The 11,981-nt window shown below is 40.8% G+C and overlaps 1 protein-coding gene across 2 annotated transcripts in view; it reads right to left on the bottom strand.

Annotated features, from left to right (window-relative positions):
- Window positions 1-3,282: 3,282 nt before the first annotated feature.
- Window positions 3,283-11,981, bottom strand: part of GRID2 (glutamate ionotropic receptor delta type subunit 2) — a 705,658-nt gene continuing 696,959 nt past the window's right edge. For both annotated transcript variants that reach the window (XM_030449840.1, XM_030449841.1), the window contains 2 exons: window positions 7,792-8,032; window positions 3,283-3,705 (listed from right to left, as the gene is read on the bottom strand). In XM_030449840.1, coding sequence (XP_030305700.1) covers window positions 3,283-3,705; window positions 7,792-8,032 — 664 coding nt within the window. The remainder of the gene's footprint in view (window positions 3,706-7,791; window positions 8,033-11,981) is intronic.

Below are 11,981 nucleotides of genomic sequence, written 5' to 3'. Positions count from 1 at the left end.
GAGAGGTGTGGCTGTGAGTATAAGTAACAGGGACAATGCCTATGTTAAAGTGAATTACTGATGACACCAGCAGGACAACACTTTCCAAGAGGTCATGATTGCTTTACAGATCAGAAATAACCTAAAGCAAGGTCCTTGATCATGCAAGTGCCTTTGAGGCTAAGGGAACCCCTACTAGAAACACTGTAATGAGCTTGTAGGGTCAGACCCTCCATTTGACATATCAGAGAAAATGAGCAGAGCTTGTCTCCTGCATGGTTTTTATGAAATAATAAAAGTAGCCTGATGATAAAAGCTTCTACCATCCCATTGCTGGGCATTTAGTGGCCTTTGACATACAAACCTATTGGCATTAGTGTGTAGGGACCTGTAAATTTTAACCTCATCAGTTTCAATAATCTAATTTCCCTTGGATTTTCATGTTATCTGGATTAAGATTTTTTTTCTTAAATGTAGCAATGAATTGAAGGCTCCTTCCAAGGCATATTTTAAGCTATAAAATGAAATGCTCTGAATGCCTGCTAAGCTTAATAGAAAAATGTAAGAAGTGAAAAATATGAAGTGAATGAAAGATACTGAATATGAAAAGCCAGCAGACATGCTTCACACACTGCAAGCTGCATCATCTAACAAATCACATCCCATCTGTGTCAGTGCCAAGGAACTCTAAAATCACTCTAAAAAAAAGCTCTCCATGAATGGTTTCTGCAATCTAAGCCTGACACTGTTAAACATGGTAAATCTTGGGAATATCCATGGATGATCCACACTGAGCTGGCTCACAGCACCCTGGCAAGTCCATCCCATCTTCCTGGGCTAAATCCCCTACAATAAGTGTGTCAAAACCATTCCTAAGTGGAAACCTTACTAGGGACTGACAGTTCCAAGGAGCTCAGCAATTTAACAGGAGGAAACGCAAATTTAGAAAACAATTTTATTAGACAAATTATTTAGACAAATTATACACAGAAAGCTCTGCCACTTGTAACTGAGGCCTCCAAAAAGTGTTTTGTGTATCTGTATAATAGGCAACACATCAAAATAGGCCTATTTTAAATATCATACATGGTTAACATTTTTTTTTAATAGCTAAAATCACTGCAACATCTGTTATGTCCCTACATAGCTTGTTGGAAAGAAATGTTCTTTTTTTTTTTTTCTTTTCTTCTCCTTTTTTTTTATTTTTTTTTTTTTAATTTTTAAAATTTTACTCAGAAGTGTGGATGAGTTCATGAAAGTTACAAGGGGGAAGCAAGTTGTGCATGCTTTTAGACACTTGCAACCCTGGAAACAAAATGGCCTTTTGCACGATAAGAATTTGTTCTGCCTTACACAGTAGACAATATTTGAAGATTTAGTACAAAAAACAGTGACAGTACAAGATGCTCCCCCAGAACAGAATTAGCATCAAAATAGAGTAGATCTGAAGAATATACCTTTTAATTTATCCTAAAGCAAATCACATAGGCTGAGTCCTATTAATCCTAGCCAAAGAATGAGTTAGGTTAAAATAAGTGTATGGTTGCATTGAAAACAAAACCAAACCAAAAAAATCCACAGGATAAAATGCTTGAGTTCTACTTAACTGCATTTTTAGTTGTAAGGATTACAAATTGAAAGCTCTTCCTACATTTCTAACAGGTAACAGTGTTACTTAAAAAGCTGGTGCCAAAGTGGGCACTGGTTTTGCTCTCACTGCTGTTCTTTCTCTTGCTCTACATAGTTGGCATTAATGTAAAAAGTACACAGCTCCTCTAAACCTAACTTAACATATAAAGGGTTAAAATGAGTGCCTGTTCATATTTTTCTTCCCTTAGAACAAGGTGTGATTATAATTAAGGCCACATCTGTATTTCTCAAGGGCTTTTTTCTTTTCCTCCACTAACACCATTACTGTATTGATCAACTGGACCGATTTGGAAAAATAATTAATTAACCTTTGATCTATGTTTAAACTCCTCTAGAGCTCTATTAGTTGCTCATGAATGTGGTGTACCTACGAGAGAATTCCATTTCTCTTATTAATTAAAGGTAAAATTATCAAGGTTAGCCTTATAGAATAGCTCAATAGCCAATGCAAAACCTAACCAAAGGAGTTACATCGAGGTACAAATGTTAAATTGCCCCGGATGTTCTAATAAAAAAGTATAAAATATGCTCTGTTGGCAAACGATGCAAGCCAGAATAACATTAAAGCAACCTGTCTTTTCTAAATGAAAAGACCCCCTGCACTGTACATCTTCCCTGTACACAACACATTTTTACTAAAGCTTTATTAAATGAACTGCAATAGCAACGGCTGCCATTTTATAGCTATATATACATGTGTATATATATATATACATACCACCTGTATATATGTATATATATATATATGTATGAGATACTAACTTATTTAACACAACAGAGGCTTCTGCCATATGATACAGTTCACTGTACATAAGAAAAACTTTTAACACTGTACAATCACATAAAGGTCATATGCACTGGTGCAGTGCAAAAGTAGATTTAACTGTAGTCTTTACTGGCATAGTAATGGCTTTTTGTAATCCTACAAAATTGCATTCTCTTATGGTGGGGTCTGAACGGTCTTTTGATTTAATTTGCTTTGCCTTTTTTTTTTTTTTTTTTTTTTTTTTCCTTTTTGCCTTTTTTTAAATTTTTCTTTTTTTTTTAAACTGCAGGGTTTGCCTTTGGTCCACAGTTAAAAGGACACACAGCAGTGGAGCACTGACTGGATGCAGCAGAATCTATGAAAAGGACTTAAGTTATTGCAATTATAGTAAAAAAAGGCAGTGGGGGAGGAGAAGCGAATGCCCTTCTGTAAAGTAATCCTCAGGGTTTTTCTATGCATGAATTGCAGCACGTTTTCTATATTTAAGGTATATGAAAAGCTTGAAGTAACCAAAACCTAACGTGGTGATACTCTAAAGAATAAGTGATTCAAGTAGTAAAGAGAATAAGGGGAGACAGAGGAGACCAGGCTGAGAAAGGAGGAAGAGTTGTTACTAATAATCCTGATTCTTAAATAAAAATTAAAGAAAAAAAAACCACAGAAAAAAAAACCAAACCAAAATTGAAAATAACCCCGAAATTAAAAAAAAAAAAACCAACCAAAAGCAAACAAACCAGCCAGAACACACAAAAAAACCCCAACCCAACTCGGAAACAAAAAGTAAGAAAAATAAAAAAGGTTACATCCATGTTAGTCCCACAATATTACATCTGCTCCTTACAAGGGGAGTCCTAAAAAAGGAACAGTGAAGAAACTTGGTCTGATGCTCAGATGGAGGTGCCTCGGTCTGGGTCACTACCAATATTCAGCCCCAGAGTAGGAGTTGGTTGGTAAGGGATGGATGACATCGTTTTGATGGGGCTTCTGAAAAAACCCCCGTTGGGTGCCCTGTGCCTGAAAGGGCCAGTCCGGTGGTCGGGCACACTGCCAAAGGAGAAACCTGAAGCAGCTTTAGCAGACAGCGTGCGGCTCAGAGTCTGGATCTGTTCTGGTATGAAGGTGGTTGTGGTGATGTGAGTGTTTCTGAAGTCACTGATTTGTTCCAGCGCCTGACGCGTGGGCAAAGTGTCAATGTCCAGCGGGGTCAAGTCAATCGATGAGGTGGAGAACTGTTTATGGGGGCTGTCGTCGTCTGTGCAGAGGCTGTTCACACGCCTGTGGAGGTGCTCCAGGTCGATCTCCTTGTCATCCTGGGGGAATGAGAGAAAAACAAGAGGCTCTGCTCACCGCTTGCCACCCGCGCTGGCTCCGAGCTTCGCCGCGCGGTTCGAGCCGCTCGGGAAGCACAACGCGCGATGAACCACGGGTGGCTGTTGGCTGGCAGCATCTCTGGGTGCCACCAGCAAACACTTCCACCTCCTGGAGCTGGGGGGGCTCAGCCAAAATGAGGTGGACCCTTAGAGCACAGCTAGTTCAGACCCTGAGTCTGAAAAGAAATCTCCGAGCGCTACTGGTCAGTGTCCGTCAGGAAAAGCCAGGCTCGGAGTTAGATGGGTTGGAGTAAATAACAGCAAACTTTGTGCCATGAAAACAAAGTATCATCTCAGAAACCTGGGGACAATGCCAGGTCTTTAACTCCTCAATGAGGACTAAATTTGGATGTCAGGTAGGAGGCTCTGAGGGATCGGGCTGCTGTCTTTGTAACCCTCTCGGGGCTTAAAGAAGGGCTAAAACCACCTCAAATTGCTTTTTGCCTTGATAATACATATTGTGGTGGAGAAAAGCTGATCTTCCAGACCAAAAACCAAGTGCTCGTGACTCACTGACATCACACAGGAAGAAGTACACCAGGCAATTTTAAGTTCTGATGCCAACAGAGGGATTCATTCTCCCCTTACCTACAAAGAAGCCATTCCAGCAATTCTGGTGGAACGATGCTTTTGTGGGTGAGGAGAACGTGGCCTGGGGCATTTATTATAATGTATCATCCCTCCTCTTACCTCTGTCCCTTTTCCTTCTTAAATGTGTCCTCCCAGAGAACTCAATTAAACGAGTTTCTTTGTTATAACTGAGATTTTCAATGCAAAAAGAAAAAAGAAGAGAAAGTCCCAGGTGGCACAACAAATCACCTGCATTGCACATACATATTTCTGCTGAAATGCAAAGCTTAATTCAAAGCAGCATTAAACACATACAGGGCTGTTCCCTCAGCCTAGGTAGCGCAGCTCATTCAGAACAAAAATGAGTTTCAACTAACCTTAAAATTTACCTTAATCTCTGTGAAATCTACTGGCTCTTCCAGGCCACTAGAAATATCTCACACTCTAGGACCGCACAGAAGATAATTAGGCAGCTGATAGGTGTGCACTGATGACTTCCAGCCTTGATTACTGCAATTCAATGACTGGCTTGATCCAGAGCTCCCTGAATCAATGGGAAAACTCCTAGTATACCGAATGGGCTTGAGATCCCTCCTTTGTCTAGGAATGAAGTCAAGCACTCTGAAAAAGTCCACACCTAGAACAAACTGCAGGAGTTCATCTACTCAGCAAAATGGATCACCAAATATTTGCACTGGTATCACACCCAACACAAGAGCCCGACTGGAAGGAGACTGAGAGGCCAGATTCCCACTGGGATTTTACCCTCTGAGGCCAGGGACGGGGATGCAAACCAGGAGGAAAGGGGGTAGGGAATGGGATATCAGGGATCTCCCAGGGAATGGATGATCACTGACCCACAGAGGCATTGGTTTGGGCTCATCATGGGAGGGAAAAAATGCAGTGCTCATTTCTCAGACTGTAGTTTATTCACATGTGGACATAGACATGGATGCACATAACAACCACACAGGTGACACCAAAACCAAACGCATTCACCAAACGCTCTCTCCGAAAAACTTCGGAGCTGCATATGGATGCAGGAGAACTGGGGCCACATTGGAAGCTAAAGCAATATACAGAGGCTCTGTTAGCACGTGCAAGTCATGACTATGTCTCTGAGGGACAGTCCTAAATATTTTTCAATTTTTTTGTTAGCTTTTGGTTTTGTTTTTTTGAGGGTGTTGTGTTTTTTTTTTTTTTTTTTTCTTTTTAAATTTTGAAGAAACGAACAAGGACTTTGCAATTCACAGCACCAATCCTGAAACAATTGGAATTTCATCACTTCTGAGCCTCTATAAGTTACTCAAAATATTCCTCTTTCTTCTCTTTACAGAGATGCATTTGGGGCTAGGATCAGACCAGTGAAAGTTTAGAAGCGGTGATATTCTCCCATGCTTAGCCCACACCCCAATCTCCACCCAACTGAGACACCAAAACGAGACCCACTCACAGTAAGATTGTGCATATCTCCATATTATGATCTTTCCTCTTCTCTCTTGTGTGATCAGTAGTGAAACATTCAGCAGTTTTCACATTTAAATTATCATCAGGCTTCAGAGTCAACATCCCATTGAGATTACTGGGGCGGTTCATACTTCTCTCAGAGCTACTGTTTAAGGCTGTCTGCAGACTCAGGCAGACATCACTGAATGGGTTACTTCTGGCACGCAACTGAAAAGTTATCTTCACAACCATAAGACAATTTTTTTTCAGTGTAAATGCTTGCATTCTGGAGCACAAGGATGGCAGCCACCAGGAAAAAGGGTTGGCTTGCTGACCACAAACTGGCCCAATCTGACCCCCGACTCTGGACTAGTGGCCTGGAAGAGCCAATGGGTTTCATGGAAGCTAAAATGAATTTTAAGAAAGTTAGTTAAGAGGTATTTCTTTGCTGAATCACCCCCAGCATCCAGGAGAGTGGGGGCATTCAGCACAAACGTCCACGTTAAACTCAGTTTTGAGCCAAGCTTTTCAATTTGGTGCTGAGATTTGAAATGCTAAGCTAATGACCACATCACAAAGATCAAGGAGGCCAAATTATACCATTTGTGGCAAGTATAAATCAGAATTTCCCCATATTAGAAAACCAAAGTAGGGAATTTTATAGTTATATAAAATAACCAATTATTGTTTTCCTTTGTTAGATATTTTTGTGTTCTGCACCAGGTAAATATGAAGTTCTGAAAGTCTGGGTATATAGCAAACTAGTAAATTTTAGGTTTTTAAAATAATTTACCAGCTGAAACTATATGGTTTCCATTCCTGAGAAACCCAATTTTTTTATTTTTTAAATTTATTTTTATTTTCATTTTTTTTTTTTGTCTTTTAATAATGGTCTGGTCCAGATCTTGTACAAAAAAAAAAAGCTTGGGAATTAAAACAGGCAAGAAAAGTTTAAACGTATCGTAACATCAGTGCCAATGCTGTCTAATTAGGTAGGATAATTGTTCCTGCCTGATTCCACAGCATTAGATTAGCAGGAATAAACACAATGGAGAAACTGCAGAGAAGGTGAGACCACTCCACACAAATTAACAGCAATACCCCACAAGCTACACAGAGAGAAAAGCTGGAGTTGATAAAGCCACATTAAAGCTCATCTATAGGTTTAGCACTGGACATTGCTGCCAAGTATGTTTTAATAGTTTTGATTTTTTTTTCCCTGATGTCAGAATGTTTTGTAGAGCTAAAGACTGAATTGTAAAGGCAAGAAATCTGTTGTAAAACCTCGTAGGTTCAGATGGTTGGTAAAGGGATTTCCGCAGAAAGGAAATCATTACACCTTCAGGTCTACAACTCATCTTTGGTGTAAAATAAGGTTATCTCCCCATGGCTTCCATCCAAGACTTTCTGAAACAAGCCTGCTGTAGGTTTCAGAAGTAAGTCTGGCTTGAATCTGAATAATCTAAAGTACTCTTGCTTCCCTGGACTTCAGATTAAACAACAAGAACTAAAGTTCATGGAAGTCTGAAGAGATCAGCAGTTCTGAAAATGGGGACGAGATTATTTAAGAAGCTAACTGCTGATTAAAGGGCTGAACTTGGCAAATCTATTTTGAAAGACTCAGCCACTGAGCCTAGGGGACATTTTTTGCAAGAACCACCCAAGAAACTGTTGAATTTACTGATGAGAATTAGCTCTCACCAAAGGGAATAATGAACTAAATACTGATGTATTAATAATGTACTATTCTACATTTTGTGCTCTACTCAGACTAGCTGCATGTTTCTACATCATTAATATACTTTCCCCTCCCCCCCATTCAAGCTTTTCTGGAAAGAATAACTAATGAAAGAATAGCTCAAGAGATTTTGAGAAACATTTACCTTAAAAAAATCAGGAAGCTAAGTGAATTTTTTTTAAATTTATTTCCCCACCCTCTCTAATGCTAGAAATTCAAGGCAGCAACCTTTAGGCATGAAAATTCCCCAGGAGAAAGGGAGGGTCTAATACCTCTTTTGAAGGAACCCGGGAGCCTTTTCTTTTATTCCACCACGTTTCCAACATTGCAATGAAACAGGAGAGGACAATCCCAGCAGCGAGGATGCAGAAAACACCTGCAAAACTTTTGATGTCCAGGGCACCTCCTTTCTGTTTGGTATCCACAGATGAGTAAAGATCACACTGCCCATTCTTCGGCCACCACTTATGCTTCAGTATGTCCATGTCACCACTCTGCTGCAGCTCCAAAATCCTTGAGGAAAAAGCACAGAATCAGGGGTTACAGTGGGGCAGTGGAGGTGACACCTGAGAGTGTGAGGATGTAATCCCACTACTTGCAACCTTCCCATGTCTCTTGGAAAGCCAAGCAGCTGATGAATCCAGAGGGAGTGATTTGGGCAAAAAACCAAGCCAGAATATGGGGTTGTCTATAAGATTGAGCATATAGCTATCTATGCTCCAGTCCAGATCCTGGAAAATATGTAGAAGTTTCTCTTTTCTTCTTTTAAAACCCTTAATGAAAATGCTTTAGTTAATATACCTGATTTTTTTTTAGCTGGCTTTCACTACACAGTCTGCCCATTGACTTTTGTAGTGTATTAGACAATATATATTTGCATTTTAATTTCTGGAGAAGAGACACTTCAACTGGAAAAAAAAAAACCCAAACAAAAGGAAAATACAGTTTAGATGAACCACTGGATGCACTTTGTAAATATGTTGTAATGTAATATTGTAAAATGCTCTTTATAAGATTACCTACCTGCTGCTTTGGAGAGAGTGCAAAACTGTAAAGACCTAAACAGTCAGTAGAGACAGAGTGCAGCCAGTAAAGACTTAAATTAGTCTTGCTTAGGCAACCTACTAATAAGGATTTTTCTATAAGAAGGTGGTTTGCTGCAGAATCGCCTGGTCCTTGCACCTCTGTGCCCAGCTGATTGCCAAAGGTTTACTGGGCAGCTTGCCATGCCAACCTATCTAGCAAAACTTCAAGTGGAATGAGCAGTTTGAAAAATGAGAATTTAGCTTGGTAGATTTTCATATTTAGTTAATTTATTCCCAAGAAGAGTGTTTTCTAAAGAAACATTAGGAAGTGACTTGAGAAACAGCTGGATGCATCTGGTTACCCGAAATAAAAAAATTCAATGATTATACTTAATAAGACAGGGGGAATGTTTTCCTTCAGGTAATAAATTTGTTTTTCATTTCAGTGTTGAAAAGCAAACAATTCCTTGTGTAATCATTTGACACAGCAGGCAAGGAATCCAAGTGCACAGGAACCAGCAGAGCTCTGGAACGTTGCTACCAGAGCCTGCAGAGCATTGAAGGGAGGAGAAAAGCTGTCCCACTGACTTGGGACTACCACAACAGAGCAATGCAGTGTTCTACCTCAAGATCAGAAAAATACAGTGTTAGGAAAGGGTGTTTTAATGCATCCTGGAAGCACTGGATGACTGCTCTATATAGAGACCATTTAATCTGTAATACCACCTGAACAGTCACTGTTAATGAATCATAGAATCAGCTGGGTTGGAAGGGACCTCAGAGATCATCAAGTCCAACCCTTGATCCACTCCCGCTGCAGTTCCCAGCCCATGGCACTGAGTGCCACATCCAGTCTCTTTTTAAATATCTCCAGACACGGAGAATCCACTACTTCCTTGGGCAGCCCATTCCAATGTCTGATCACTCTTTCTGTAAAGAAATTCTTTCTAATATCCAACCTAAACCTCCCCTGGCACAACTTGAGACTGTGCCCTCTTGTCTTGCTGAGAGTTGCCTGGGAAAAGAGCCCAACTCTCCCCTGGCTCCAACCTCCTTTCAGGGAGTTGTAGAGAGTGATGAGGTCTCCCCTGAGCCTCCTCTTCTCCAGGCTGAACACCCCCAGCTCCCTCAGCCTCTCCTCATAGGACCTGTGCTTAAGTCCCTTCACCAGCCTGGTTGCCCTCCTTTGGACCTGCTCCAGCACCTCAATCTCCTTCCTGAACTGAGGGGCCCAGAACTGGACACAGGACTCAAGCTGTGGCCTCACCAGTGCTGAGCACAGGGGCAGAATCCCTTCCCTGGACCTGCTGGCCACACTGTTCCTGATACAAGCCATGATGCCATTGGCCTTCTTGGCTACTGCATTTTCCATGGCACATCTAAATGACCTTATACTTATTCTGTGGTCCTCCCAGGAATGGAAGCCTTCACACAGCCACAAAAAGGACCTTCTTGTCCATCTCTGTGCTGTCCCAAAGGGAACAGGGCCTTTGAGGTACAGGCTACAAGTGACATACGTGGCATTGGTGATGCCAGAATCACTTTAGTTGCATAGCTTTGTGTTTATAAGTAATGGAACAGATTCTGTGCAACACCTGCTGACAGTACATCCCTGAAAGTCCAGTCCTGGAGAATGGTGACCAAGGTCAGAGTTGCCTGGACTGTATTTTGAATTCTCCCATTCCCAATGCCAATTTACAGAAGCCCCATCCCAAATCTTCCTGAAATGGCAGGAATAAGGCAAGGATGGGACAACTCTCCAGAGTCTGTTGCAAGAGACAGAAAAAATATTCTGAGACATCTGCATTGTCTCAGAAGCTTTGGAGGCAGATCCTGTGACTGGAAGAGACACAACTGGGACAAACTGGGACTGTGTGCTGGAAACCTTTCCCACCATAATTTCTCCTCTGTGACTGCAAACACCACTCTCAACCATGGCATACAGTGCTTACAGACATAACTCACCATAATTCTGGTTCTTGCTGCTCTAGCATCCTGCATAAGGATTTAAATGAGGATTTTGGTCCAACTATTTTAGTAATTCAGGTTAGCAGGAGCAGCAGATAGTCAGCATAAACAGAACCCTTTCGTACAGCTTCTTCTGGAGTAACAGCAGATTAATTATTTATGCCAAATCCCAGCATTTGGCATATGTGCTTTTATATTTGGGAATTACTGTACTATCTACACAAGGCAGTAACAGAACAACATTGTGGGGCTTATTTCTCCCATCAGTAGCTTTAACCTCTGAGCAAGGCTATTTTCTATTCTGTTCCATCAGTAATAGAAGGAACCATCCAAATGACTGCTCTATTCTCATTAATTAAATGATTCTTCACTTGTCAGTATAATTCCTGATTACACAAGACATCTTTTCAGCAATAGGCATTTGCATAAAGACACTGAACTTCAGCTTGTTCCTTAACAGAGATTTATTCCTAATTGTACTCCTGGTAATTAGTTTCAATTTTCTTTATGGATGTAACATATAAGTTAAATTAGTTAAAGGAAAACACACACATATATATATATATAAAGCAGCAGAAACCAGGGATAGCAATTGTATTATTACACAGAAAAGCTTGAAAATAGAAAGCTTATAAGGTAGCCTTGTAAAACTGCAGCTGAAAAGAGATGTTGAGACATAGAAATTATATACATAGAAATATATACATAGAAATTATATACATAGAAATTATAAGAGCATGAATATCAAACTATATGAACTTCATACAGAAAAAAGGGAGACCCCACTTCTGTTCTTACTCAGTAGACACTGCTTCTGAATTCACCATCTCAGAGTAATAGCTGAGAAAGTTTAACCCTACTAAAATACTCCCAGTTATGAACATTCTTATTTTTGTAGCACCTTTTCAGAAAGGAAAACCATACTTTAGTTGAAATTCCACGGAAAACAAAAAGAGGAGGGCAGGGATACTGCAGGGATGCAGCACATGCGGGCAGTGCTCCCCTTGGATGGTGCAGGAGGTTCCCACACGATGGCACTCTTGCTATAAAAATATCTCCTTTTCCTGCAGCTCCTGCTGGGTGTCCTTAAACACCCCAACCAGACACCTGTTTGGGGAGCAGACACTGCTTGCAGTTTGATATTTGATTTCTAAATTAAAGAAGAGAAAAGAAAGGGAAAGGGAAAGGAAAGCGAAAGGAGGAGAGGAGAGGAGAGGAGAGGAGAGGAGAGGAGAGGAGAGGAGAGGGAAGAGGGAAGAGGGAAGAGGGAAGAGGGAAGAGGGAAGAGGGAAGAGGGAAGAGGGAAGAGGGAAGAGGGAAGAGGGAAGAGGGAAGAGGGAAGGAAAGGAAAGGAAAGGAAAGGAAAGGAAGGAAAGGAAAGGAAAGGAGAAGGAGAAGGAGAAGGAGAAGGAGAAGGAGAAGGAGAAGGAGAAGGAGAAGGAGAAGGAGAAGGAGAAGGAGAAGGAGAA

The sequence above is a fragment of the Calypte anna genome, chromosome 4A (genome assembly GCF_003957555.1).
Source record: "Calypte anna isolate BGI_N300 chromosome 4A, bCalAnn1_v1.p, whole genome shotgun sequence".
Taxonomy (NCBI): Eukaryota; Metazoa; Chordata; class Aves; order Apodiformes; family Trochilidae; genus Calypte; species Calypte anna.
The sequence above is the reverse complement of the archived record's forward strand: the minus strand, read 5'-3'. Positions and strand labels throughout refer to the sequence as shown.